The sequence below is a fragment of the Dromiciops gliroides genome, chromosome 3 (assembly GCF_019393635.1).
Source record: "Dromiciops gliroides isolate mDroGli1 chromosome 3, mDroGli1.pri, whole genome shotgun sequence".
Taxonomy (NCBI): domain Eukaryota; kingdom Metazoa; phylum Chordata; class Mammalia; order Microbiotheria; family Microbiotheriidae; genus Dromiciops; species Dromiciops gliroides.
In genome coordinates, this window is record NC_057863.1 from 647,131,441 (window position 1) to 647,159,423 (window position 27,983).

The window sequence follows — 27,983 nt, forward strand, 5'->3', positions numbered from 1 at the left end:
TTTCCCGGCGTTCCTAGTCCTTTCCCTGCCTCCGTTTCCTCCTTGGGGGCGCGCACCCTTCCGAAAACTCCATTTCCCGGCGGGCCTCGCGGAGGCGCGCTTGCGCAGAAAGGCATCGGCAGTCGGCCCGAAGATGGCGGCGGCTGTGAGGAGGAGGCGCTGCCGAGGGCGGCGTGAGGGGGAAGGAGGAAAAGAGAGGGGGAGAGGACAGGGGGCGAAGAGGGAGAGTAGAAGAGGAAGGGAGGAGGGCGGCCGCCGCAGGACTCGGACCCCTGGGGGAAAGGAAACCATGACGGGGGGGGGGGGCGCAGAACCTTGTGGAGGAGGAGCTCATGGGGAAGAGGGGAGCAATGGACGAGACCATCATGCGTGGGGGGGGGAGCGAAGGGACAGAACACTGCGAGGGGGCAGAATATGTGTGTGTGAATCCCAAGGAGGATGGAACCCTGGGCAGGCAGAGACCATTAGAGAGAGGGGCGCGATGGGAGAGACCATCATGCGGGCGGGGCGGGGGAGGGCGCGGAATGCTAGTGAACCCTGATGAGAGACCATGGAGGTGGGGCATATCAGGCAGATCGAACACGGAGGGAGAGGGGGATATGAGAACTCTGGCAACGATGGGAGAGACCATCGTTCGTGGGGAGGAATGCGTGAGTGGAACCTGAGCAGAGGCTGTGGGGGAATGGAAACACAGGACTGGTGTGTGAGTGTGTGTGAGAGAGAGAGAGAGAACCATGAGGACAGACCCTGGGGTGGTAGAGGCCCCTGGGGAGAAGAAAATCCTGGGGAGGAAGGGAGTTTGGGGAGAATGGGGGGGGGGAGAGATGAGAATCCCTGGGTGGTAGAGACCACTGGGGAGAATGGGGGTGGGAGAAGAAAACCCTGGGGTGGTAGAAACCATGGGGAGAATGGGGGAGAGAACCTGGGGTAGTACAAACCATTGGGGAGAACGGGGGAGAGAAGAGAAGGGTGGTAAAGACCATTGGGAGAATGGGGTAGGAAGAAATTCCTTGGGAGGTAGAAACCACTGGGGAGAATGGAGGGGAGAGAATCCTTGGGGAGAATGGGGGGGGGGACTCTGGGGTGGTAGAGACCATTAGGGTAGGGGAATATGATACTGGAGAGGAAGAGACCATTAGGGAGGATGGGGGGACTAGTGAGGAGGGGACAACTTTGGAGTAGAAGAGCCCATTTGGGAAATTGGAAGGGGAGAACCCATGGGTAGCAGAAATCATTGGAGAGAGTAGGGGGAGGATGGGGGAGGTGGGGTGAAGATGCAGATGCCATTGGGGGGGAGCCTTGGAAGACTCGGTTGTGGGGGGCAGGGGGTGGATTGGGAATGAAGGCAGAGGGAGATGGAGAGAACACCCTGAGGAGGAGGGGACCATTTTGTTAGACTGTCAGAGAGCACTCTGGGGGAGCACTATTGTGGGGATAACCCTAGGGGATAGAGAACTTGAGGTCAGGGAGAGAGAGGGCCCTTGGGGAGGGGCAAGAGGTGTTAGAGATCTATGGTGGGGGGGGGGAAGGGAAGAAGCATTTAATGGGGAGGGCCCTGAGAGCCTAAGTGGGGTGACCCTGGGAAAGTCACTGAATCTTCTTCAGCCTCACTTTTCTCATTTATGAAATGGGGATCATAGTGCCCATAGCCCCCACCTCCTAGGGTGGTTGTGAGGACCACATGAGATAATATATGTAAATTTGCAAAGGCTTTAGATGGCAGCCATTACTAGGTTTTGGAGGAGGAAAAAGGGAGACACTGTTGGAGGGAAGATCAGGCCCTAGAGTGGGGAGAGATGGAGAAGTCAGGAAGGATCATGGTGGGCAGGTGGGTGGGACCTTTTATAAAATGGTTCAGTCGCCAGTTCAGTGACCACTATGTGCCCAATGCTTTAGGTTACACAGGTGAAAGAGACCCTGTTCTGCAGGTAGCTTAGGGTGCCCACTGCCCAGCAGCTCCATAAAGACTGCAACAGGATTAGTGTTGGAGGGATGGAGTGGGAAGGGATCAGAAGAGGGGGACAGGATGGTCTTCGAGGTCCCTTTGCAGCTCTCCATTCTCTGGAAAGCTTTAAAGTGCTTTGTACATGGGAGCACTGTTGTTCCTCTGAGGGACTTTCCAGCTCTGAATTTGGACCTTCTGAGGGTTCTTCTAGTCTTGATGTCCAGGGAAACTAGGGGAGGCTGGTCTTGGCTAGCAATCCGTCCTCTCAGATGGGAGGGCAGCAATGGAGCAGTCTGTTGTCCCCAAGCCTGTGGAGAAGGGAAACAAATGAGGTCATCGATTTAGTGTATGTTTCAAGGCCTTGACTTGGCCATGGGCCTCTGATTTGTCCTCTGAGTCCCATGGGACCAAGAGATTCCTACCTCCCCACCCCCCCACCCCCAAGCTGAAAGAGAGCAGCTCAGGCAGTCCCAGACTCCTCTGAGCTCCCAGGCAAGCAGCCCATTCTGGAAATTTGGCTTGAGAACCCTTCTTCCTAGATTCATGGAGTCTCAGTTGTCTGGGCCAACTCCTCCTAGAGGCCCCAGAGAGAATAGTGGGAAGCATCTTAGATTTGGGGTCTGAGGACTTGGTTTGAATCCTGGCTCAGCCACTCACTCCACTGTGCAGAGGCAGCTGTGGGCCTGGAGTCAAGAGGATCTGAGTTAAAATTCAGCCTTATGCTTACTGTGTGACCCTGGGCAAGTCACCTAACTTCTGTTTGCCTCAGTTTCCTTAACTAGAATGGGGATGGTAACAGCACCTCCCTCTCAAGGACCAAATGAGATCATTTATGTAAAAGTTGGCATAGAATGAGTGTTAGTAAACACTTATTCCTACCATAGCCTTCTGTCCACTATTTCAAGAGGTTATCACCCACCACCCACCCCCTCCAGTGACCAGGATCTTATCACCAGCCTTTTGGACTGGGCCTCCGGGCCAAGGCAACAAGTAGGGTTCAAGGACTTCCTCTGAGACAGACTCTGGTCAAGTCCCCTCATTTCTCAGTGGCCTAAGCCCCTCTAAATTAAGAGTTGCCAAGAAAATGCTGACCTACAAACATTGGTGGGGAGACTCTCCATGAAGGGGCTCCCTCCCTCTTTCTCAGCCACCCTAATAGTGCTGAGTTTTTCTTTAGCTTGAGCCAAATCGGCCTCTGCAGCTTTTCTCTTGTTCTCCACAATAGGCCCTTAGGGAAGTGTGAGGATGTTGGGGGCCCAGTACTTTGGGAGGCCACCCTGGCCTCCCCCGATAGACAAAAACAGGATCTGGCTTGGGGGGCTGTGGGCCTCCTGAAGTTCACTGACGTTGGCCCCAGAGTCCAGGGTGGAGGCCTAATGTTCTTGGTTAGGTTCGTGGGGTCATAGATTTAGAGCTGGGGGGAGGGGGGAGCTTGGAAGGCCATCTAGGCTCATCCCCTCCTTTTAAAGGTGAGGGACCAGGCCCAAGGTGACTGAGGGGAAAGGGCAGGATTTGAACCCAGGGCCTCTGACTAAATCCAAAACCACATTGCACCTTGCTGGCTGTGCAGGATGTTTGATAAGATCTGACAGATGTGTCAGAATTACAACTGGCTTAAAGATGGACTGATGAATTGCAAAGGCCTGAATCCAGGGAATCCCGGCTCTTTTGCTTCAGAGGGCTGGCCGGGAAGTACTGCTTTGGCCAGCTACTGGGCGACCTTTCCCCTGCTCTGAAATGCAGGCAGTCCTAAGGAAGGTCTTCCTTGAGGCTTTCTGGCCTCATAGATGGGGGGAGAGGGAGAGAACAGAAAGACCGGGATTCCTCAGGCCAGTCAGTTCCCCCTCAGTCCGATTCTCAGCTTTGATAACAGGAGTTTCCTTCCTGACCTAAAATGGGGAAGACCCGAGTTCAAATCCTTCTTCTGGCACTTAGCAGTTGGGCAACTCTGAGCAGGTCAATTGACCCCCTTATGCTTCTGTTTTTTAATCTGTAAAGTGTAGCTAATAGGACTCAGATGAGACCATCTCTGTAAAGGGCTTTGCCGATCGATCTTCTGGGGTCATGAGGTGGGGGAGGGGTGCGCTGTGGGGGCTGAGATTTGGCCGTTCCCATCTCACTGGGCTGAGAAGGAAGTGCTGGGTCCACCTGACCTAGAGAGGGCAGTAGTTACTCATCCTGGCCAGTGTTCTCTCCCCCTCCCCCGCCAGGGCTGAGCCAACAAAGCTGTCAGGCAGAGTTTAGAAAGGTGGGGGGAGGGCAGAGGGCGAGCCCTGCCCAATCCCCAGAGCCCCCTGCCCTTCTTCCCTTCAGGGAGAGGACCTGACTGGAGCCGTGGCCAGCGGGAGCGGGAGTGGGGACAGCGTCACCCGTAGGAGCGTGGCCTCCCAGTTCTTCACTCAGGAGGAGGGCAGTGGCGCTGATGGCATGACTACTTCAGAGAGGGTGAGAACTTGGCCAAGGCCACAGAGGAGGCACCCTGGAGGTGTAGGGTTAGATGGGGTGGGAGTGGGGGCCAGCCCCAGGTCCTGAGGAGACTAGCCCGATGACTCTGTAATCCCACTGTGGAAGGGCACGGGGGCGGGGCACAGGGCTAGGAAAGGGTGGGTGTTTGGGTAAGAGTCTAGAGGAGGAATAGCAAGAGCTGAACAGTGAGGGACAGGGATGGGGTCTGGCCTCTGGGAGGTCCCAGCTTTTCCCCCTTTGCTTGGCAGGTGGTAGATCTTCTGAACCAGGCAGCCCTGATTGCAAACGATTCAAAGATCACAGTGCTCAAACAGGTGAAGGTGGGACCGGGCAGCTGGAGGGGCTGGCTAAGGCCTGGAAGGTGCCTGGCCCAGGCGAGTGGCAGCCTTGCCTGGGAGCCAGAGGTCTGGAAAGGGGCCCAAGCCAGGTGTTGGGTCGGGCAGAAGAGAAGGGAGGCGCTATCATGGGAAAGGGGGGCAGGCTTTCTTCCGGCTCCTGGAGGCCATGCATTCCAGATGTGGGGTGTTGAGGACGCAGCCCACTGCCCTTCTGCACTCATCTCAGCGGTACAAGTTTCCCACCACATCCATCCTCAGCCCTCCTCTCTGCAATTCTCCCTGCACCTGGTTCTGCCCTCCGGGGTCAGGAATACAAGTCAGATTTTCCACAGGACAGCTGAGTCACCGGCCTTGGTTTCCTTATATGTAAAGTGAGGGACTGCACCAGCTGGTCATCCAGTTTCTCTGTTCTTTGTTCAGAGGTGGCACCTAGGGTGCTGTGAAGAAAGTTCTAGACAGTTCTAGGCTGGTACATGGGGCCACAGGGCGCAGACCATGCCATTTGGCCCCATTTTATCTTCCTCTTGGTTCCCTTCTCCTGCATAGGTCCAGGAGCTGATCATAAATAAGGACCCCACCCTGCTGGATAACTTTCTGGATGTGAGTGAATTCTGCCCAGGGCTTTGGGGGAGGGGGCTGAGCTGGGCCTGACCAGGCCCTTGACACTCCTGCCCTTCTTCCTAGGAGATCATCGCCTTCCAGGCAGACAAGTCCATCGAGGTGCGCAAGTTTGTCATCGGCTTCATCGAGGAGGCCTGGTACGGCTGCTGGACCCTGGGCCCCCACCCCTTCCCTCTGCCCATTGGGCAGACCAGCCCCCTCTGCCCCAGTCCCCCCGGCTGCCCCTGACCTCAGGCATGCCCCCCGTCCCATAATCCCTTGCAGCAAACGGGACATCGAGCTGCTGCTGAAGCTCATCGCCAACCTGAACATGCTGTTGCGGGACGAGAGTGTGAACGTGGTGAAGAAGGCCATCCTGACCATGACCCAGCTCTACAAGGTTGCCCTGCAGGTGAGGCCGCGTCCCTGGCCAGCGGGGGTCTCCTCCGGACCCCTTAGAGTGGAAGCTCCTCGGGGCAGGGCCTGCCTTTGCTTCTTTGGATTCCCAGCCCTTGGCACACAGGAAGCGCTTAATAAATGCTTGTTGACTGATTCCTGGGCTGAGTGAGTCTTGGCTGAGGCAATGGGGAGCCAGAGGAGCTGGATTCCAATCCTGGCTTGGCTGGTCATGGCCCGTGGGGCCTGTAGGAAGGCTCTTTACTTCCAGCCTCTTTAAGGCTTGGCTTTTATGTCTGCTCAGTAGAGGGCAGAGTAGGGCGATCTCTCTGCTAGAAGCTGCCCTCCTGACAGCTGGGATGGCAAAGGACAGGGAGGGCCTGCCTTCCTAGGGTGGGCCAGCCTGGAGGAGCAGTGGGAGGGGGACGTAGGAGACCCGGTGAGCAGACAGCCACCAAAGCACCGGAGCGGAGGCAGCCTCAAGGGTCAGAGAGAAGACACTGCCGACCTGGGGTGCCGAGACGGGGACTGAGCAGGAGCCAGAGCTGAGAAGACGGCCCACGAGAGGCAGCTCCGGCTGAGCCCTGGCTCTGCCCCGACGACGCAGCCGTGGGCTAGACGCTCCCCCTCTCTCTGGGTCTCCGTTTCCTCTCTGTAAAATGAAGACATTGGACTAAATCCTCTAAGGGCCCTTCCAGCTTCAAACTCTAGGGTCCTCGGGGGCATCCGACCCCCGCTAAGGACAAGGGGTGACACTAGCGGGGGGTGATGTGACTGGGAAATGAGAAGTCCTCCCCTCCAGCAGCCCAGACCAGTGGGAGCAGGGAAGGACTGAGGGGAGTCGGGATGGGATCCTCTCAGCTGAGGTTGGGTTGGACAATGTCCATGGTGTGAAGAGAGAAAATGGGAAATAAGCTGGAAGGTTATGCCCAGTCAGATTGTCCAGGGCCTCGAAAGACAAGCTGAAGACAATGGGGAATGGGTTGAGGAGAGAGCTGGGCCCTTGGGAGCCAGGCTGACCCCCGATCTCTCCCCCTAATGCTGGCCCAGTGGATGGTGAAGTCCAAGATCATCAGCGAGCTGCAGGAAGCCTGCTGGGACATGATGTCTGCCATGGCAACCGACATCATCCTCCTGCTGGACTCAGACAATGACGGCATCCGCACCCACGCCATCAAGTTTGTGGAGGGCCTCATCGTCACTCTGTCCCCCCGGATGGCAGACTCGGAGGTGCCTCGTCGGCAGAAGCACGACATCAGCCTGGACCGCATCCCCCGGGACCATCCCTACATCAACTACAGTGAGGGGCTGCAGGGGGGTGGGGGGGGCCACTAAGGAGCAAGTCCTTCCCCTCAAGGGCCTCCTTGCAGCTGGGACTCCCATGCCCCTGTTCTACTCCCTCACAGCTTCACAGGATCTGAGTCACAGGGTTGTTGCCCACATCCCGGGCAGAGGATGGGGGCCCCTTGCTTCCTTCATGCTCGATGATGGCCTTCCATGAGCGTGGCTCAAGATGGCACTGACTCATGCTGAAAATCAGTGGGCTGGGTGGGCTGATCCATTCTTAGTTCCCAGGCTCTGGACCCCATAGCCATCTTGAGGGAGTGGCCCAGGGTGGAGGGCTGAACTTGTCCCCCTCCTCCTCGATCAGATTTACTCTGGGAGGAGGGAAAGGCGGCCCTGGAGCAGTTGCTGAAGTTCATGGTGCACCCAGCAATCTCCTCCATCAACCTGACCACTGCCCTGGGCTCCCTGGCCAACATCGCCCGTCAACGGCCCATGTTCATGTCGGAGGTGATCCAGGCCTACGAGACCCTGCATGGTGAGTGACGGCTTGTCCGGTCCCAGCTCCATCGCTCACCTGGGCCAGGCCAGCCTATGATCTCTCCGTCTGTCTGGTGTCCACTCCCCTCTTCCTCTCTCATTGCACCTTATCACCTCCCTAGTCTTAGCTTGGAGTGGTCTGGGATGCCTTGGTGGCGGAGTTAGAGCTTTGTAGGTAGATTATGGTGCACCACAATGCCGATGGGAGTCAGGGGCCGTCCTGGGCAGAAGCTGGGGAAGGGCGGTGGTATAGCACAGGGGGCTTTAGGGAGGAGATGACCTTTGGGTTGAGCTTTTAAAAGTACATAGGGCGGGCAGCTAGGTGTGCAGTGGATAAAGGTCCTGGATTCAGGAGGACCTGAGTTCAAATCTGGCCTCAGACACTTGACACTTATTAGCTGTGTGACCCTGGGCAAGTCACTTAACCCCCATTGCCTGCAAAAACAAAGTACATAAGAATTTAATGGGCAAAGAGGAGGGAGCAGGAAAAGGCATCAAGGAAGGGAAGGCCGGGTCACGTGGAGGGGCTCCAAGATGATCTTGTTTGACTGGACAGGAGCTTGTGGGGACTGGCACCTGGCTCAGGAGTTTGAACTCAGCTCCCCAGGCCACGTCTGTGCACCCGTTATCACCGTGGTGATGTGTGTGGAATGTGATTGGCGAGGAGGGTCCGAGGGGGAAGGGCAACGGTGCAGGGAGGGAGGGGGCTGTGTTAGGGAGGGGCCTCAGGGAGATGCTGATGAGGCCTCCGGCCAGACTAGCTGTACTTGGGCCCCATGGGAACGGAGAACTGGGGAGGGCGCACGTTGGCAAGGAAGATTCAAGGACTGACTCTGTGGCCAGTTAGACGTCGGTGGGGGGATATTAGAAGGTGCTGGGCCCGAGTCCCTGGGATCAGATGGGGCCAGTGACTGACATACAGGCCCCGTCCTCCCCTTCTTTGCTTTTCTCCTGCCTTCCTCTGGCTTTCTGGCTGCATGAGAGACGCAGGCTGAGGCCTGAGAGGGCAGGAACGTCCATGGCCCTCTCCCCTCACTCCCTCCCATTTTGGGGACAGAACTTTGGTCACAGGGTTGAGACTGCGAGAGGGTCGTGGGTGTGGCTCCTTCAGGCTGCACGGATCCTCCCTTCTCTTCTCTGTGAAAGGAGGGGACCCGATGATGTCGCGGAATATTGTGGTGTTCTGAGTCCTGGGGCGCAGGCCGGAGGGACCTGGCCAGCCTCAGGGCTCCCTGAGGTCACGTGGGTCTCGTCCCTCCCGCAGCCAACCTGCCGCCCACCCTGGCCAAGTCGCAGGTGAGCAGCGTGCGGAAGAACCTGAAACTCCACCTGCTGAGTGTGCTCAAGCACCCAGCGTCCTGTGAGTTCCAGGCCCAGATCACCACACTGCTGGTAGACCTGGGCACTCCGCAGACCGAGATCGCCAGGAACATGCCTACGGGTAGAGAGCCCCGGCGGCGGCAGCGGGACGACCCTGACTCAGCCCTCAAGAAGATGAAGCTGGGTGAGTGAGCCCAGAGGCGGCTCTGGGACCCGGGGGCCTCGGAGGCTCGGGGTGGCCGCTAACTTCCCAGCGTGACGCTGGCTGTGGGCCTCAGAGGAGAGGCGTGCCTTCAGGCTTAGGGGGAGGAGGGCTTCCCATGTCTGTTGTCCTGGTCTGACCACTTAGAGGAAGACCGGAGCAGATGAGAATGAGTGGAAGGAGCTAAGAATATTCAGACTGGAGAAGAAAAGATTCTGGCAGGGGAGGGGAGTGACTTGTCAGACAGCTGCAGCTCAACCCTGTGGAAGGGCTGCGGGTCCTGTTTGGCTCTAGAAGGCAGAATCGGAAGCAGGCGGTATTCAAAGATGAAAAGAGGCCTATTTAGGTGCGCTCCTACCCTGAGCGCTAACCAGAGCTGGGCCAAGCGGCCTTGAGATGAGGGGTGGGAGCTCCCTTCCTGAGACGCTGGAGACCCGAGGGTCGGGTATATGGGAAGGAGGGTTCCTGTTCAGTAGGGGCTAGCCTGGCAAGGCTGCTGAGCCAACCTTGAGGCTCAAAGGATGAGGAGAAGGGGCCCTGGGGGATTGTGACTCGCTGGTGAAGAAGAGAGGGGACTGAGCTGGGAAGGGCACCGCCTAGGGCCCAGGCCCATGCGCAGTGCTGGACTGGTTGCTGGGACACGCCGGTCACTCACACCTCCTCCCCTTGGGGCCTGGCTCCAGTCCTGGGACTCGCCCGTCCAAGACCAGGTTTCCTCTTTTGTAGCCTGCCGGTCAGATGCTTGAGAGCAGTTACCTAGAACAGGCTTATAGACCATGAGAAAAGGCCGAGGGCACAATGGCATCAGTAATAAGGCACGTGTTTGCTCGGGGCCTCCCCGGTTCCCTTTGCACGCACGGTACCAGAGAGCTCACTGCCCATGGGGCGGAAGAGTCGAGGCCAAGCCGGGACTTCTCTTGGGGAATCATGGGACTCGAGGGCCTGCCGGCACCTCTCAGACCACCTGAACCTTGGGAGTCCCCCACCTCCAAGGGCAGGCAGGGCTGTGCCCACTTCTGGTCCTCGGGAGGCTTTCCCAAGCAAAGAAATGTAACGCTGAGCCAAGATCCGCCTCTCCCTGGGGTCTGGGTCTGCCTTCCAGGGCCAGACAGAACATACGGGGTCCCCCTTCACTACGAGAGGTTTGCTCTGAGGTGCCCCGTGGCGCTCTCCCCTCACTTGAGGCTTGAGGAGAAGAGTGTCGGCCAGAGAGAGGGACCCTGGCAGGGGCCGGGCCCAGGGCGCCGGCCCCCGCCTTCTACTGTTCTGTCTACCTCACAGGCTATTGTGAGGTAGTGAGGACGTGCCCAAGGAATGCGGCTTCCTGTGTCTCCCCTTCTCCCGCAGAGCCTGCCCTAGGTGAGGATGACGAGGACAAAGACATGGAGCCCGGCCCCTCAGGGACCTCGAAGGCCTCAGCCCAGAGCGGGGCCCAGTCGGACACCGACATCACTGCGGAATTCTTGCAGCCTCTGCTGACGCCTGACAACGTGGCCAACCTGGTGTGTGGCCGGGCCGGGGCAGCCGCCGCTCTCGTGGGGAGGGGCTCCTCGTCCTACCCCGGGGGCCAGTCAGAGGGAGCAGGCTCTGGTTCCCACGGTGGCCTGAGCCCGTCTTTGCCTCTCCTAGCGCAGCGTCCTCAGGAGTGGGGACGCGAGCTGCCCGCCAGGTCTTCTTGGGCCAGATATCCCTGCACTGGACACCCATTCGCAAATCCAGTGCCGTCCGCCGTAGCGCCTTCCCAGGGGGCAGTGTGTGTGCTGTCTCAGATGGCACCGCCCTGGGTTCAAGTCCTGCCTCTGTCGGCCTCGTTCAAGGCCACGTCCTCAGGGAGGAGCAGGGGCAATATTTAAAACCAGGCTTTCTTCACCCCTTTTCTTGGGGCTCCCCCTCCCCCTCAGTCCTTGGTGACCAGCGGGCCAGGGCCTGGGGTTCCCCTGCCTGCCCGGCAGGGAGAGGAAAGCATCCTGGCCAAGTGACTACGAACCAGACGCTTTCCTTTTTCTGTTAACCCTCCCCCTGCCTGCGTCGGGGCTCCCGTGAGGACGGCATTCTCCTGGGGCGTGACTGTGGATGGAGGAAGCTGAGGAGTCCGAGGCCCTGACCCTGCTCTGTCCCCCCAGGTGCTCATCAGCATGGTGTACTTGCCTGAGGCCATGCCGGCCTCCTTCCAGGCCATCTACACGCCGGTGGAGTCGGCTGGCACGGATGCCCAGATCAAGCACCTGGCCCGCCTCATGGCCACTCAGATGACTGCAGCTGGCCTAGGCCCAGGTAGGCTTGGGGTTGGGGGGAGGGGCCCAGTGCTCAAGGGGATGGGGATGGGGGAGCACCAAAGAGACCTCGGCGGCTGCAAAGGAAGGCACCTGTAAAGCCCTCTTGGGCCCAGGATCAGAGCTGAGAGGAAGATTCTCGGGGGACCAGAAGCTAACTGTGAGGCTGTGGTGGAAAAGATCTGAGGTGCCAGGGGCCACGGGTCAGTGAGGAAATGAGAGAGCTTTTGCCTTGGGGAGACATGCTCAGTGGTCATGTTTGGCCCCAGAGCTCAGAGCTGGACCCTGGCTTTGGGGCAGGGCCCAAGTGACAGGTTTCAGGGAGAGGAGGTAGCAAAGGCCTTCCCGGCAGTGGCATGAGGGGCCCCTTCAGCCCAGGCCAGGGGTCCTGCCAGGGGGCCTCTGACCTCAGCCCTTCAGGGGGAGCCTGAAGGGTGATGGGGGATAGTCAGAAGTACGGCAAGGCCAGGGCCAGGATTTAATGCAGCAGACACTCAGAGGAGCTGGTGTGGAGCCAGAGGCCTGGATTAAACCCACCGGCACCTCCCTCGGGCAAGCCCTAACCTAACCTGCCCTCAGTTTCCTTCCCTGCCACATGGGAGCATTAGCCACCTCTAAGGTCTTTTCATGTGCTTCCATGAAACCCTTCCCTGTGCCCAGAGTGGCGGAGCCTGTACCACCCAAGCCAGCCTTTCTGCCCCCTAACGCAGTCTGATGGGGAAGTGAGATAGGGTCACAGAGGAAGGGAAGCCCACCTGAGAGGCTGACTGTGGGCAAGTCACCCGCTCTGCATGGCCATCTGTCTGTACCCAGTATCTGATACGAGTCAGCATGGGCTGGACTTGTGAGGAACCCCACCCTCACCCCCCTAGCACAGAGTTCTGGGCTTTGCATACAGCAGGTGCTGCATAAATGGTGGTGAATGGAGAAGTGCCTGAGTTCCCATGAGGCTGAGCTCTCATTTGCCGGGGGGCTGATCAGAGAGGCTGATGGGAGGGGGTAGCTTTGGAATGGGCTTGATACAGGCCCTTGTAGGTGGAGAAGGGAGGGGGCGGCATGAGACACCAACAGCCAGAGGGATAGGGCCCAGGAAGCAAGGACATGCCAGGGAAAGGAGCAGGTGCCTCACATCCACATATAAAGCGTGTTGTGTGTTCAGGGTAGGGGAGATGAGCTACCCCCCTGGAGCGCACAGGGCTTTGCATATAGTAAGAGCTCATAGCATATCCTGGTCAGGTTGGTGAGGAGGGGCCAAGACATGACCTCAGATCGCTCCCATCCCCGGTGGAAGCGGAGCCAGGTGCCACGTGAGGAGGGCACTGTGGCCGTGGCGCGGGACATAGTGTTTGGGCTGGGTCCACCCAAGCTGCCTGGTTTGCCAGGGAGGCCTGTTGGTACAGGGCCTCAAGTGGCACCAGGGAGCCACGGATGATGTTGGAGTAAAAGCTTCAGCACTGTAAGTGGGAAGCCAAGGAACCGGCGCTTCCTGTAGCGGGGAGGCGTCGGGGATCTGTGGGCTGTGAATGAGGGGAATGGGGGGCAGGCCCTCAACAGGCCTCCTCTCTTGCTTCCCCAAGGGGTGGAGCAGACGAAGCATTCGAAGGAGGAACCGAAGGAGGAGAAGATGGCAAAGCCCGAAAGCGTTCTCATCAAGCGACGCGTGTCTGCGCTGGGGCAGGGCCAGGCCATTTCTGTGGTGGGGGCCCTGAGCCCCGTGTGCACCCTGGAGGAAGAGGCCCCGCAGGCCAAGCGGAGGCCCGAGCCCATCATCCCCGCCACGCAGCCCCGGTGAGTCCTCGGCCTGAGCTTGGGGACACCCAGGCTCCCGGTCTGGGAGGCGATCGGGGGCTCCCCTGCCCGTGACAGCCCATCCTCTGGGAGAGGCTGTTGGGGTGACCCCGTGGCACCTGGAGGGATGGGCCCCTAACTTACAGACAAGGAGACGGAGGCCCCACCAGCCTGGGCAGCACATCTAGCTGCAGCCCCCCCTCCCCCATTGATTCGATCTGGATTCGGACCAGGAAGGGCCTAGAGCAGGGTGAGGAACAGGGAGACTTGGGGCTGGAAACGGGCTCCACCGCTAGGGAATCAGGATAAGATGGAGGCAGGTATGGGAAGTGGGGACGTGGGTGATGAGGCCGTGACAGGGAGGGGAGGAGTCGGCGGCAGCAAGTTTTACCTGGAGGTGGGCTGGGAGAAGGATGAGGGGAATGGGTTGGAGGGATAGAGACTAGGAAAGGAGCCGATAGAGGGAAGACTGGGGCTGGGAGGGGGGTAGTCTGCAAGAGAAGCGGGGAGGGGACCAAGGGTCTGTGAGGAATGGGTGACTTCGGTCATCAAAGAGCAGAGGAGCACAGCTCGGGGTCTTGGAGAGGGGAGAAGATGAGGCCCCCACAGAACGCCCTTTCTCATTCCACGCCCCCTCTTGCCCCTCTGCTATCATGAGGCGGTCCTGAGGAGGCTGAGTTTGATGGGGGATTCTGGGAGCAAGCTGGAGGGACCCCTCCAGGAAGGACGTACTGAATCCCCGCTAGAGGCCCCGGGAGATCCTCAGGGCTCCGAGTGGAACTGCCTCTGTCTTCCTTGTTCCAGGCTGGCGGGCGTGGGCGGGCGCAAGAAGATCTTTCGCCTGAGTGATGTGGTGAAACCCATGACAGACGCCCAGATTGAGAGCATGAAGCTGGGGGCCGTGAGACGTATCCTGAGGGCTGAGAAGTCTGTGGCCTGTAGCGGGGCGGCCCAGGTACAAGATGAGCTCCTCCTGCCCCCTTACCCCTTCTTACGTGCAGGTGGGATTTGGAGGTAGAGGGCCTGCTTCTGCCTTTTCTCAGCTGGATGGCGTGGGCAAGCTTTAGGATCGGCCTCCTTGGGCCTCAGCTTCCCCACTGGTCAAAGTAAGCCCGTTGTACCAAGTTCCATTCTCACTTTGAGTCCTACACACAGACACCAGTCCTCTGCCTTCCCTCCCCTGCCCCCTCTGTCCTCCTCCCCTCTGGATCACCTTCCTCCAGACTCCTGTCCTTCGGGAGACCTTCCCAGACCCCCCTCCCCGCACCTTGTCTGCACATCCGCCCCCTCGAGCTGGGCTGAGGCTGCTCTTCTCCCCTGGGGACTGGCCCCGTCCCCTTCCTAGACTGTGCTCTCTGAGGCAGACACCTCTGTGTCTGCTCAGAGCACCCCAGCTCGGTAGGCTCTCGGCAGCGGCTTCTGCCCGGGCCCTGTGGATTTGGAGATTCGTTTCCTGGCATCCTGGAGCATGCTCGTGAATCTCCTCCCCCCCAGCCCACCCCCGTACGTGGGCTTCCGTCCTCTGCTGAAGGTGGGGGCGCCGTTCTGCCTGTCAGCCACTCTTGTTACTGGGAGGTATTTCCTTACCTCCAGCCCGAGTCTGTGTTTGCAGAAACCAGCCTCTTTCATTGGACCCCTCAGGATACCTGAGGACGGCTGTCCTGTCCTCCCATCAAGTCTGTCTCAGGCAGAGGCAGATGAAACAGGTCCGGTTCATTCCTTGGGCTGAACCTCACATAGCGCCGTCCTCCCCCAAGGGAAGCCAGGGCCAACAGTAGGTACATCAGGACTGTCTCCTCCCCAGGCCTGGACCCTGTGGCTCAGAATGCAGCCCAAGACCACACCTCAGTGACTCCTTTAGCTTATAGTCCACGCAAACCCCATCTTTTAAATAACGATGATAATATAATTAGCATTTATATAGCACTTTAAGGTTTGAAAAGCACTTTACAAACATTTCATTTAATCCTCACAAACCCCCCTGGGAGGTAGGTGCTATTACCATCCCCACTGTACAGATGAGGAAATGGAGGCAAGTAGAGAGTAAGAGACTTGTCCAGGGTCACACAGCTAGGAAGTGTCAAGTGTCTGAGGCCCGATTTGAATTCAGGTCCTCCTGACTCCAGGCCCAGGGCTTACCCTTTCCCCATCTTAAATTGGTAAAGTAGATTTTTTAAAACCCAAGTGTCAGACTTTGTCTTTAGCTCCATTAAATTTCATTTCATTATATCTGACCCAAAATTCTGGCCCGTCAAGATCACTCTGGATTTCATCTGTCGTTTCTGGACCCTGTTTTTGTGTCCTCTGCAATTCTTAGAAGCATTTGGGGTCTCTGTCTTTATCCATGTCATTGATAAGCCTGTGAAACCACCCTGAGGCCCGTGCATGGCTCCCTGGGCCCTTGACCAGAACCTCCCTCTATGCTGACCTGGCCTCAGGGAACTATTCTTTGAGATATGCCATCTAGCCAGTCCTGAATGCACTTTCTTGGACTGTTAGCTGTCCAGAACCTCTGTCTTGTCCCCAGGGAGAGCTCGCCAGACTGTCAAGTGCTCACCTAGAGCCCCAGGTAACCTACGAGCTACCCAGTGAGCGGCCCTGTCCAGACAGGGAAGGAGCGATGAATCTTTGTTCTCATGTTTTCCTTTTCCAGCTCGTCACTGACCATCTCTTTAATAATAAAACCAAAGTCAGACTCCTTGGCCTATAAGAGGTGGTAGACTCCTCTCATCCCTTTTTTTGGAAAGCCGTTTGCAGTCCTGTGCCACGGCTCTGGGATCTTTCAGGGACCACTGCCAACGGCTCACCGGGCACATGTGCCAGTTTTCCAATTGGTCTGGACCTGGTGACTTGAATTTTCAAGAGCAGCTAGGTGTTCTCCTCCTCTCCCCCTCTTAACTTTATTTTTTATTTTAAATCTAAACACCTCAAAAATGAGCATTTCTGTGTATAAAGAGAACACAAAAAGAGGATTGTATATGAAACCAGGAATTTCCATTGCCTTTTTTTTTTTTTTTTTTAGTTTATAATAAATTTCACACCTTATTTCAAAACTGTCTTGCTTGTCTGTGCTTCCTTCTGTGTCCTGCTTGTCTGGGCTTCCTTCTGAACTTTTCTTTTCTTCTGTACCTTTTCAAAATTAAAAAAAGAAAAAAAGGTTTTCATGGCCTTTTTGTGGTGGGCATCATTATAGATAATCCTCTCCCTCCCACTGAAAACCAACCAAAGACAGTAAATACAGTAAGGTACAGTCCAGTGGACTGAACCCCCCTGCGGCTGGTTGTGCCCCTTTCTGCACTTGGAGTCTCTCTGTCCCTTCTCGCTTAGGAAGTGGGGAACAGGCCTCACCTGCAGCTGACTGGTCGCTGTATTGACCAGAAGTACAAAATCTTTCTGAGTTTTTTTTACCCTTTTATTGTCCGTGTATAAATTGTTTTCCTGGACCTGCTGATGTCACAGCTTCGGCCCATCCTGCCTGAGATTCTCCAAAATTATATCTTTCACCATTTCTTATGATGTATATTTTTTCATTACATTTGGACGCCAAGATTTGTTCAGTCATTCCCTATTGGACGGGCACCCCTCAGCCCTGCCTTAGTTTCTAGGTCTCGCTTTTTTGTGCCTTCCTGTCCCGGGCGGCGATCTCTCCCGCTCTGCCCTTCCTTATCTGGGGTGTCTACTCCCTGCTTATCAGATCCTGTCCAGCCCAAAGCTCATTCCCTGGCGTCTGGCTGTGTGCCTCCCCGGTGGGACGCGAGGCCGAGCCGCCGCTCGCTGTGAGCCCTGGGCGTGAGGGGGCCCGGGCCCGGCCTGGAAGAACAGTTCCGCCAGGGAGGCCCCGGACGAGGGCCCGTATGGGACATCTCACCAGCCACCCTTCTCCCCTAAGGTCCGAGTGAAGATCCTCGCCAGGCTGGTGACTCAGTTCGAGGTGGGGCTGAAGGAGGAGGTCCTCACCTTCATTCTGGAAGACATCCGGGGCCGCCTGGACCTGGCTTTCGCCTGGCTGTACCAGGAGTACAACGCCTATCTGGCCGCTGGGCCCACGGGGACCCTGGACAAGTATGACGAGTGCCTCATCCGCCTGCTCTCCGGCCTGCAAGAAAAGCCGGACCAGAAGGACGGGTGCGTGGGCCCATCCCCGGCAGCCGGCCTTCGGCCGGGCCTTTGTCTCTGCCCCGTTGGGACCTCACAAAGCCTGGGAGATGAGGAGGAGGAGATGGCGCCCCCTTTTCCAGGGCTTCCAGGCTTAGCAAGTGCTTTCTTTGCCCACAGCCCCCTGGGGAGGCAGGTGGCGCGCACGGGCCGAGCACTGAGGTTTCCTCCTTGGGAGGCGGGCGGGTGGGCCTCCCCCCTTTACAACCTAGCAAATGGGCTCAGAGGCACACGGCCAGTCAGTGGCAGGGCCGTCGGGCCAGATCTGATTCGTGGCTCTACATCCAGTGCCCCCTTAAAGCCAGTCCTGCCCTGGAGTTGGTGGTCCTGCAGGGCAGAAGGCACAGAGATCATGATAGCTTGTAATGGAGCCCAAGGGCATCCACCTGGGCATGGTGGGAGACTGAAGGCTGGCAGCATGCAAGGCATTGGGAAGGCTGGTGATAAGCCGGGGTGGAGCTGGCAGGGAAAACTGGCCAAGAAGGGGAGGGAGGGTCCCCTGGCAGAGGGCACGGCATGAGGAGTGGCATGAAGGAGGTGGGGCAGGACAGCGGGGGCTGAGAATGGAGCCCATTTGGCCGGGGAGAACTGACCCTGCCCTCCCTGGACAAGGACACAGTTAACTCGAACACCCAGAAAGACACAATCGTCCCTGTGCTGGAGCTTGGCTCTGGAGTCCCAGAACCCAAATCCCCCTTCAGACTCTTCCTCCTTGTGTGACCTTGGGCCTCAGTTTCCTTACCTGTAAAGTGAAGGGTCCGCCTTAGCTAGCCTCTGAGGTCCTTTCCAGCTCGAGGCCTGCGATCCCGAGGACGTAGGAGAGGGACGTTACTAGCTGTGTTACCCTGGGCAACTCACTTAACCCTTGTTGCCTCAACAAACAATTCCTGCCATAGGAGAGGGGCAGATGGAATGTGGGGGGTTCAGAGGAGTCAGGAGCTTTGCTGCCTGAGGAGGGAAGACCTCGAGCATGGGGTAGAAGAGTCTGGATCTCTGGGGTAGCTGTGGGCAGCTGCCCAAGAGTCCTTTGCCTGTTGGTTGAGTCCCGAAAGGCAGCAGGGCCTGGGCGTCCACTTGGCAACAGTCTGTTTCCTCTTCCCTCCAGAATCTTCACCAAAGTGGTGTTGGAGGCCCCACTGATCACAGAGAGTGCCCTGGAAGTGGTTCGGAAATACTGTGAGGATGAGGTGAGAGGACTGGGGACATCCCGCCACACTGGCAGTGCCCATGGAGCGTGGGGGGCAGGAGGGGCACTGGTGAGAAGCGCAGTCCAAAGGAGGAGGGCGGGGCCTATCCGGGGGCTCCTGGTCTGGGAGCAAGGAGGCGGGGTCCCAGCTACATAGAACAGGGGCCATTCTCCTTTTCTCTTTCCTCCCCTCCATCTGTGGAGCCGGTCAGTGAGAGGCCATGGCATGGGTGGAGGTGGGAGGGTGTGAGCTATTGGGGGCAGGGGCAGGGAGGAAGAAGATCTGACCCTGGGGGTCAGGGATGAGTCTGGTGGCCTCCTCCCCTAGAGCCGCACCTACCTGGGTATGTCGACCCTCCGTGACCTGATCTTTAAGCGCCCGGCGCGTCAGTTCCAGTACCTCCACGTCCTTCTGGACCTCAGCTCCCATGAGAAGGACAAGGTAGCCCCATGCCTCAGACCATCTGGGGAAAGGTCCTAGCCCCTCCGACCCTCTGTGCCCCAGTGTCTCCTTTGGTCAAGTGAGGAAGACCCCGAAGGTGCTTCTTCCAGGCCTGTGGGGGAAGTGACTTTGTTAGCCTCGGAGCACCACCCAAGGAAGTGCCGGGGCAGGAGGGTCCTCCCCAGGGTCCCTCCGTCCCTTAGTCTGTCTCGACCCCCACCCCGGCCCCAGTTCACCTCTTCTCCTTGTTCTTTATCTGCACCCAGGCCATGGGTGACTTGTGGGCCCCTCGTCTTTCAGCTCATCTCCCAGCGCTCCCCCATGGGGTGGGGCGAGGACAGGGGTCCAGGGCGGTTGGGTCACCTCTGTGCCCTCCCACCAGGTGCGCTCACAGGCCCTGCTCTTCATTAAACGCATGTATGAGAAAGAGCAGCTTCGGGCCTACGTGGAGAAGTTCGCCCTCAACTACCTGCAGCTTCTCGTCCACCCCAACCCGCCCTCCGTGCTCTTTGGGGCGGACAAGGATACAGGTGAGAACGACGGAGGAGCCCTGCTGGGCCTCCTGGGAGGGTGCTGATCCCTGCCCTGTCCTGCCCCTGCTCCCCCAGTGCAGACCCTTCCCTGATGACAGCCTCCCTCTGCTTCCACTTCCTCACCTCCTCCCCCTTGCTAGCGTTCTCCCAATGCCCCATCCCTCGGAGGGGCCTGCAGCTTGCCGGGCCTGAAGCAGCCCCCTCTCTCTGGCAGAGGTGGCAGCCCCGTGGACAGAGGAGACAGTAAAGCAGTGTCTCTACCTCTACCTGGCCCTGCTGCCCCAGAACCACAAGCTGATTCACGAGCTGGCGGCCGTCTACACCGAAGCGATCGCCGACATCAAGCGGACCGTGTTACGGGTCATCGAGCAGCCGGTGAGAAGGGGCCCGGGCTTGTGGCTGGCACCTCCCTGGCTCCACACGCTCCCATCCCCAGACTAAGGACAAGCGCCCTCATGGGCCCTCCGGAGTCTCTAGCTCCAAAGCCCATGCCCACTCCCGAACTCTTTCCGGACTCCTCCCTGGGGCAGCCTCCCCCTAGGACCTCAGCCTTCTCACTCCTCCGCTCTCCAGATCCGAGGGATGGGCATGAACTCCCCAGAGCTGCTCCTGCTGGTGGAAAACTGCCCCAAGGGTGCTGAGACCCTGGTCACCCGATGCCTGCACAGCCTCACAGACAAAGGTAACCTGCCTCCTCTAGAAGGGACCCGTAAGGTCACAGCAGTGGTCAGAAAGCGCTTATGAGGTGCTCCCTGGAGCACCGTCCAATACACATCAGTATGGGGGGGGCATCAGGTGCTCCCTGGAGCACCGTCCAATACACATCAGTGTTGGGGGGCATCGGAGGATGACCCAACTGCATCATAACCAAGAGCAATCGGAGGAGCAGGGAGGGTCTGAGTTAGGCTTGAAGGGCCCGGGAGAAGATGCTTCAGCAGGCGGAGGTGGAGGTGCCACCCCTGCCTTCACAAAACAGGCTGGGAGGGCAGAAGCTTAGGCCCTGGGGTCACCGCCATAGGCAGAGTGATCACGGAGCTTGCCGGTCAGCGAAGGCTTCATGGAGGGGGCAGTATTACATTTGGGTTGAGATGATGGTGGGGGTGGCAGCAAGAAGAAACAGAATGAGGCTCGGCACATCGCGTAGATAGGAGCATGACCAGACGGGGCACAGCTCAGAGCCTTGAAGGCAGAGTCGGCAGGCAGCGGGGAGCCATTCCGAGCTCTTGAAGCAAGGAGAGATGTGCTCAGAGCAGTGTGTCGTCTGGAAGATGGCTTTGAGAGGGGCTGGACTAGAGACCGATGCAGGGGTCTGGACAAGCTGAGACAGGGGCTGCCCTCGGGGAGGCGGGGAGGCAGGAGCTGGAGGAGACAGAGGCACTGTGGGGGGCCTGGCAGCAGCGGGACACTCTTTCCATTAGTGCAGGCAGTCCGACTCACCCCAGCTTGGGCATGGTCCAGCAGCCGTGTTTTGCATTTGGAGACTGAGGCCTTGCGAGACATGACTCACCCAGGGCCTTCTTCCTCTCACACTTTCTCCCCCCGTGTGCCTGTGTCCGCAGTGCCCCCCTCCCCAGAGTTGGTGAAACGTGTGCGAGACCTGTACCACAAACGGCTGCCGGACGTCAGGTTCCTCATTCCAGTGCTTAACGGCCTAGAGAAGGTAGGGGCTGGGCCCGGCCTTTGTTCCCAGGCTCTCCCGTCCAAGGTGGAGTTGGGTAGTGAGAGGCTGGGCTGGGGATCGCCAGCTCTCTCGGGGACACTGCCCCACTACCTGCCTCTGTACCCACCTCACCTGACCCTTCACCTGGGCTGAGCAGGGGCGTCTGGGCGGCCGGCTGAGGGGAAGCTGTCTGTGGGCCTGGGGTCGGCTGGGGAGGGAGGGCAGTGGGGATGAGGATGGAGGAGGGCAGAGCTGCTGAGGAGAGCCTCAGGAGAGGGGCTCTAAGTGAGGCACAACCCCACCAGGGCTGGAGCAGTCTTGGGGTCATGCAGGCTGCCCAGAGGCGCCCTCGCCCCTCCTCCTGGAGTAGGGGAGGGAGGAGGGAGCCGCTCCTTGTCGACCCCCTGCCCCTTCCTCTCTGCAGAAGGAAGTGATTCAGGCCTTACCCAAACTCATCAAACTGAACCCCATTGTGGTGAAGGAGGTCTTCAACCGCCTGCTGGGCACTCAGCACGGTAAGAGCCCTGCCCGGCCCTCCCAGCAAGCCAAAGCCCAGGCTCCCAGCACTCTGAGGGCCTTGTAGTGGTGACCTTGGCTGAGTCAGAGCCTGGGGCTGAGGGGGAAAGGGATCTTGGAGATCTTTTCATTCAGTCCTCTCAGCTTACAGGAAACTGAGGCCAACATCACTCAGCCCAAGGACCTGCATGAGCAAGAACTCAAAGCCAGGTCCAGGGAGGGCATCTCTGACTGTAGGACGTGGCCTCCTGCGGCTCTTAAGAGCCCAATTGGTGGGAGCCCCACTGGGTTTGTCTTGGACTGTGTGTGTATCCAGGGCAGGAGGCAGCACCCCGTCATGGAGAGACTAGTCGATTACAAGGCCTTTCCTGCCCTCAGTCTTAGCATCTTGGTCAAATGGATGATTTTTTTCTTCCACCTCAGTGTGGAGTGTGAGGGGAGGCAGAACCCTTGTAACAAATCCCCACAGTGTTTCATTCAGCCCATTTGGACCATCCCTTCTCTGGCAGGAGGTAGGTGGCATTTGTCATCATCCATCTTCTGGGATCACAGTTGGTTATGGTCTTGATCTGAGTTGTCTTCCAAGGTTGTTTTACAGTATTTTTGTTGTAAAAAGTGCCTTCCTGCTTCTGCTCCCTCTACTCTGGATCGTTTATACAAGTCTTCCAGGATTCTCTGAACTCTCTCCCTTCACCGTTTCTTCCAGTACAGTAGTAGTATTCCATCCCATTCAAATGCCATAACTTGTTCAGCTGTGGATGGGAAACCTTTAGTTTCCATTTCTTTGTCACCACAAAAAGAGCTTCGCTAAATATCATAGGCCATAAATATATAATATCTCCTACAAACATTATTTTAAAACACATTTTTTCATGCAAACAAGTCCTTTTCTCTTTGATCTCTCGGAGGCACAGTTTAGTAACTTTGGCCTGGTTCCAAATTACTTTCTTTTTTTTTTTTAAATAAGTATATAGGTGGTATTCTCTTTTTTTTGTTTTTGTTTTTGTTTTTGTGGGGCAATGGGGGTTAAGTGACTTGCCCAGGGTCACACAGCCAGTACGTATCAAGTGTCTGAGGCCAGATTTGAACTCAGGAACTCCTGAATCCAGGGCCGGTGCTTTATCCACTGCGCCACCTAGCCGCCCCCTATAGGTGGTATTCTCACTGTTCGTGGGGTTTTTTTTTTTAATGTATTTTTGGTTTTGGTTTTGTTTTTGTGGGGCAATGGGGGTTAAGTGACTTGCCCAAGGTCACACAGCTAGTAAGTGTCAAGTGTCTGAGGCCAGATTTGAACTCAGGTACTCCTGAATCCAGGGCCAGTGCTTTATCCACTGCACCATCTAGCTGCCCCCAAATTACTTTCTAGAATGACTAACCCCATTCCCTCGTCCCCCAGAAATTTATTTCCTTTAAAAACTGCCTGTTCATGAGGGCAGGTAGGTGGTAACAGTGGATAGAGCACCAGCCCTGGAGTCAGGAGGACCTGAGTTCAAATCCGGCCTCAGACACTTGACACTTACTAGCTGTGTGACCCTGGGCAAGTCACTTAACCATGATTGCCTTGCCAAAAAAACAAAAAACAACCCTGCCTGTTCAGAGCCATTCCTCAATTGATAAATGATCAAAAGATAGGAAGAGTTTTCAGATAAAATACTCAAAGCTATCTATAGCCATATGAAAAAAAAATGCCCCAACTCACTATTGATTAGAAAGATGCAAGTCAAAACAATTCTGGGGTACTACCTCATATCTATTAGATTGGATAATAGGACAGCAGAGAAAAATGACAGATATTGTAGGGGATATCGGGAAAATGAGACATTAATGCACTGTTGGTGAAGTTGTAAACTGATTCAAACATTCTGTAGAGCAATTTGAAACTATGGCCAAAGGGCTATAAAACCAGGCATCCTCTTTGACCTAGTAGTACCACTACTAGGTCGCTGTTCAAAAAGGGGTGAAAAACAAAGTTAAAGGACCTATATATACAAAAAATATTTATGGCTGCCCTTTTCTGGTGCAAAGAATTTGAAATTGAGGAGATACCCATCAATCGGGGAATGGCTGTGAGATGAGATGAGATGATGGAACACTATTGTGCTATAAGAAGTAATGAGGGGCAGCTAGGTGGCGCAGTGGATAAAGCACTGGCCCTGGATTCAGGAGGACCTGAGTTCAAATCCAGCCTCAGACACTTAACATTTACTAACTGTGTGTCCCTGGGCAAGTCACTTAACCCTCATTGCCCCACAAAAAAAAGAAAGAAAGAAAGGAAAAAATGAAGTAATGAGCAGGATGCTCTCAGAAAAACCTAGAAAGACTTACATGAGCTGATGCAAAGTGCAATGTACTGTATACAAAGTAACAACAAAATTATAAGATGATCAGCTGTGAGTGACTTAGCTATTCTCGGCAACACAGTGATCCCAGACAGCTCTGAAAGACATATGAAAAATGTGATCCATCCTCAGAAAGAACTGACGGGGTCTGAATACAGATTGAAGCATTAAAAAACAACTGCCTGGGAGGCAGCTAGGTGGCACAGTGGATAAAGCACCAGCCCTGGATTCAGGAGGACCTGAGTTCAAATCCAGACTCAGATACTTGACACTTACTAGCTGTGTGACCCTGGGCAAGTCACTTAACCCCCAATGCCCCACAAAAAAACCAACAACAACAAAAAACGACTGCCTGTTCATCTCCTTTGACCATTTCTCAATTAAAGAATGGTTCTTATTGTAAATTTGGATGGGATCCTACCTTATCTTGGAAATGAGAACGTTATTAGAAGCTTTCTGCAAAGATGTTTCCCCTTTTAACTATTTCCTTTCTAATCTTAGTTGCATTCGACTTCCTAAATTTTATATAATCAAAATTGTCCAAAATATTTTCTCTTCTGGGATTCTCTGCCCTTTGTTTGGGTCTCCCAGAATCCTAGGATCTGAAATCCCTTCCTCCCTCCAAGCATCAGCTTCCTTCTGTGGAATGGGGCCAGTCATATTGGTGCAACCACCCCCAACACCGGGGGAGGGCACTGCTCTGTAATCCTAAGGGTATCAAATGAGCTAAGAGGCGGTTCTCTGACCATCACTGTGGGCCCTCACCTTCCTGCCTTCCTCCTAGGTGAGGGGAACTCAGCAGTGTCGCCCCTGAATCCTGGGGAGCTGCTCATCGCCCTGCACAACATTGATTCCGTCAAGTGTGACATGAAGTCCATCATTAAGGGTTAGCGGTGGCTCCTGTTCCCTCCTCCCTCCTTCTGGCACAGCCTTGGGGTGGGGGAAGGCGAAGGCCATGGCTGGGTCGGGGGAAGATCCTGAGGGGATTCCAGGGCTCCTGAGGTGGGTGGGCCGCTGGGGGTGACGGCCTTTCCTGCCCCACAGCCACAAACCTGTGCTTCGCCGAGCGCAATGTCTACACCTCGGAGGTGCTGGCCGTGGTCATGCAGCAGCTGATGGAGCAGAGCCCCCTCCCCATGCTGCTCATGCGCACTGTCATCCAGTCCCTCACCATGTATCCCAGGCTTGGTGGCTTTGTCATGAACATCCTTTCCCGGCTCATCATGAAGCAGGTGACGGGCAGTGTGAGGGCAAGAGCTGTGGGCCTGGCCTGCCCTGGTTCTGGGAAGAACTCTGTGGCTCAGGGGTGGAGGGAGGGGCAAAATGGGCCCAGAGAGGAGATGGGGGGCTTGCCAGGCCAAACACTGGGTCACTGCCGAGCTGGGGTTTGGTGCTGGTGCCACGCTCTGCCCATCAGCCAGGGCAGGCTTGAGGGCTTGTCCTCTTTCTCCCCACACTTCCTGAGCCTCTGTGAGACAGAAGGGCCCCTGGATTGTTCATCAGGGACCTTTCTTGTTCTGGGGCTCCATGGTACCATCCTTCCGTCCTTTTGTCTCTTTAGGATCTTGGGCAAGTGAGACTCGCCCCCGCCCCTCTGTCCCTTGGTCTGTAATAGAGGGACCCTCCAAAGGCAGCTCCCGATGAAAAACAAAAAGAGTCAGGGGTTAACAGTGGCTTGTTGGGCGTCCTCCCAGTGAGGTCACGCTCTGGGGGCTGGGCCTGTAGGGAACCGTGGGGGGGGGGGGCCCTGACCTGTAGGCTTTGGAAGCTGAGGGTGAACCCCAGTTTGAATATGGCTTGGCCACTTTGCACTTGGTCTTCCTTTCTCCCTCTCTGGCTCCTAATTTCTTTGTTTATAAATTGGGGGCTGGGGCAGTGGGGAGGGTGGATCTGATGATCTCTCAGGTGCCTCCCAGCTCTGATACACTTGATTCTCCTGTCCGGCCCGGCCACAGGTGTGGAAATACCCCAAGGTATGGGAAGGCTTCATCAAGTGCTGTCAGCGGACCAAGCCCCAGAGTTTCCAGGTGATCCTGCAGCTGCCCCCCCAGCAACTGAGTGCTGTCTTCGACAAGTGCCCTGAGCTCCGAGAACCCCTCCTGGCCCATGTCCGTTCTTTTACCCCACACCAGGTACCCCTGATGGGGAAATGGGACAGAAAATGTGGGGCTGCAGGCTTTGCTGGGCAGGCCTGGGAGCTTTGTCGGGGAGAGCAGCAGTCTGGGTTTTGTCGGGGGGGGGGGGGAAGGGAGGGGCTTCCTGTGCCCACCCGGAAGGAGCCCTGGGGAGACGACTAGGCCGGTCCGTCCATGAGGCGTGAGCTCGGCCAGGAGCTGCTCCTGGGCTGGGCCCAAAGGCAGCCATCCCAGGATGCCCGTGGTGCTCTCCCTCTGGACCCTCGTCCCTGACGTGACCCTGCTCTCTCACATCCCCACCCTCAGCAAGCCCACATCCCCAACTCCATCATGGCCATCCTGGAAGCCAGCAGCAAGCAAGATTCGGAAGTCAAAGAGCCGATGCCGGCATCTCTGGAGGAGGTGAGAGCTTAGCAGAGTGGGGGACCGAGGGGGCGTCTCCTGGAAGGGGATGGAGATGGTGGAGCTAAAGACGTGGTTGGGCATACACCCTTTAAGGCTTCCTGCCACCTTCCCCCCCACCTCCCCAGGTCTGGCTGGGCTCCTCTCCAGTGGGCTCCTCTCCACTACTCCCCTGGGGCCCCTGAACCTGAGGCTGTGGCCTCTGCATCCTCCATCCCCATGGTAGCTCAGCCGACTCCCAGAATCCATGCCACAAACATCCCGGGTCCTCCCACGGCCCAGATAAGGACACCGAGGCTCCGAGGAGGGAAGGGGCTTTGGCCCAGGTCTTGTGACCCCAGTCCCCAGCTTTCCTCCCTGCCTGGCCCCGAGAAGCCTCTAAGGCCACAGGGTGCACCCAGTGCGGCCTTGGAGCAATGCTGGGGGCTTTCAGCTGTTGCCCTCCCTGCCCAGGAGGACCTTGATACTCTGGCCCAGGCCCCGCGCCCAGCCCAGGACCTCATAGCCCTGCGCCTAGCCCAGGAGAAAGCCCTGAAGCGCCAACTGGAGGAGGAGCAGAAGATGAAGCCGCTACTGCCCTCGGCCTCCTCGGCCCGAGCAGGTCCCCCCCCCTCAGAGGAGGCCATGGATTTTCGGGAGGAGGGGACCGAGGGCGAGGCCCCCAACATCTTCATCAGTATGGAGGAGGATGGGGGGCTGACAGAGGCCACCCTGCTGGACTCGAGCCAGGAGGGGCCCCTACCTGAGAAGGTAGGGCGTTCCCCTTCCTCTTCCCCTCCACAGCCAAAGCAGAAGGCAAGTCAGTAATTGCTCACCAGCTCTTTCCTGGGTACCACTGACAAGCTCAGGAAGCCTCCAGGAAGCTTTCAGGGAAGGAGGTGTGGGACCCCTGAAGGATGGAGGAGAAAGAAGCTCAGAGGAGAGAATCCGAGGGCTGAGGGGGGCCCGGGGCTTCCTGGTGGAGGTGGGCCTCGGGGCGTGTGTGTGGGAGCCAAGCCAGGAGCCCGAGACCACCGTGTTCAGGGCACTCCGCTTAGCAGGGGCGGGGGTCGGAGCTGAGGCTGGCTGGGGGGTGGCACCGGCAGACCTTCTCTCCCTGTCATTTCCTCTAACTTCTCCACCTCCCCCATCAGGAGGAGCCGGCAGGGGTCCCTTCCAAAGAGGACCGGAGCCCGCAGCCTCCAGGCCCTGCCCGGGAGGAGGCTGCCCCAGTGCCCAGCCCAGAGGAGGAAGGGGGGGAGGAGGCTTCGGAGACCAAGATGGACAGCTGACGGACCATGGGGAGGGGGTGGGACAAGGGACGGGGAGGGAGAGATGGGGTCATTCCTTTGCAATAAAGAGACCTGTCTGGTCGCTGCTGTGTCTGTGTGCTGCTTTGCAAAGCTCTCTCCGGCCTCTGGACCCCCTCAGCGTCACCTCCTTTCTGCTTCTCTTAGCCCTTCAGCTGGAGGACATTGGCCTGA

The 27,983-nt window shown here is 57.3% G+C and overlaps 1 protein-coding gene and 1 long non-coding RNA gene across 8 annotated transcripts; one reads left to right on the forward strand and one right to left on the reverse strand.

Moving 5' to 3' along the window:
* SYMPK (symplekin scaffold protein) lies at positions 1–27,801 on the forward strand. Of its 7 annotated transcripts, none has more exons than XM_043990472.1 (27): positions 1–145; positions 4,259–4,390; positions 4,660–4,725; positions 5,296–5,349; positions 5,434–5,507; positions 5,635–5,761; positions 6,796–7,045; positions 7,397–7,567; positions 8,834–9,073; positions 10,439–10,593; positions 11,215–11,365; positions 12,942–13,152; positions 13,957–14,107; positions 17,042–17,277; positions 18,413–18,494; positions 18,822–18,935; positions 19,318–19,465; positions 19,683–19,843; positions 20,042–20,150; positions 21,028–21,128; positions 21,553–21,643; positions 24,768–24,869; positions 25,028–25,215; positions 25,939–26,115; positions 26,425–26,520; positions 26,974–27,315; positions 27,654–27,801. In XM_043990472.1, the coding sequence occupies exons 1-27, from the start codon at positions 134–136 to the stop codon at positions 27,789–27,791; spliced, it is 3,879 nt and encodes a 1,292-aa protein (XP_043846407.1). In that variant the 5' UTR covers positions 1–133; the 3' UTR covers positions 27,792–27,801. The 7 variants fall into 7 exon arrangements, with proteins under 7 accessions (XP_043846407.1, XP_043846409.1, XP_043846406.1 ...); XM_043990474.1 differs by having other exon boundaries at positions 107–173; XM_043990471.1 differs by lacking the exon at positions 1–145 and adding an exon at positions 335–650.
* LOC122745291 lies at positions 17,126–18,946 on the reverse strand. The gene is made up of 3 exons (XR_006355451.1): positions 18,834–18,946; positions 18,050–18,461; positions 17,126–17,248 (listed from the first exon to the last, which is right to left on the reverse strand). It is a non-coding gene; the product is annotated as an uncharacterized LOC122745291 (long non-coding RNA).
* Positions 27,802–27,983: the final 182 nt, after the last annotated feature.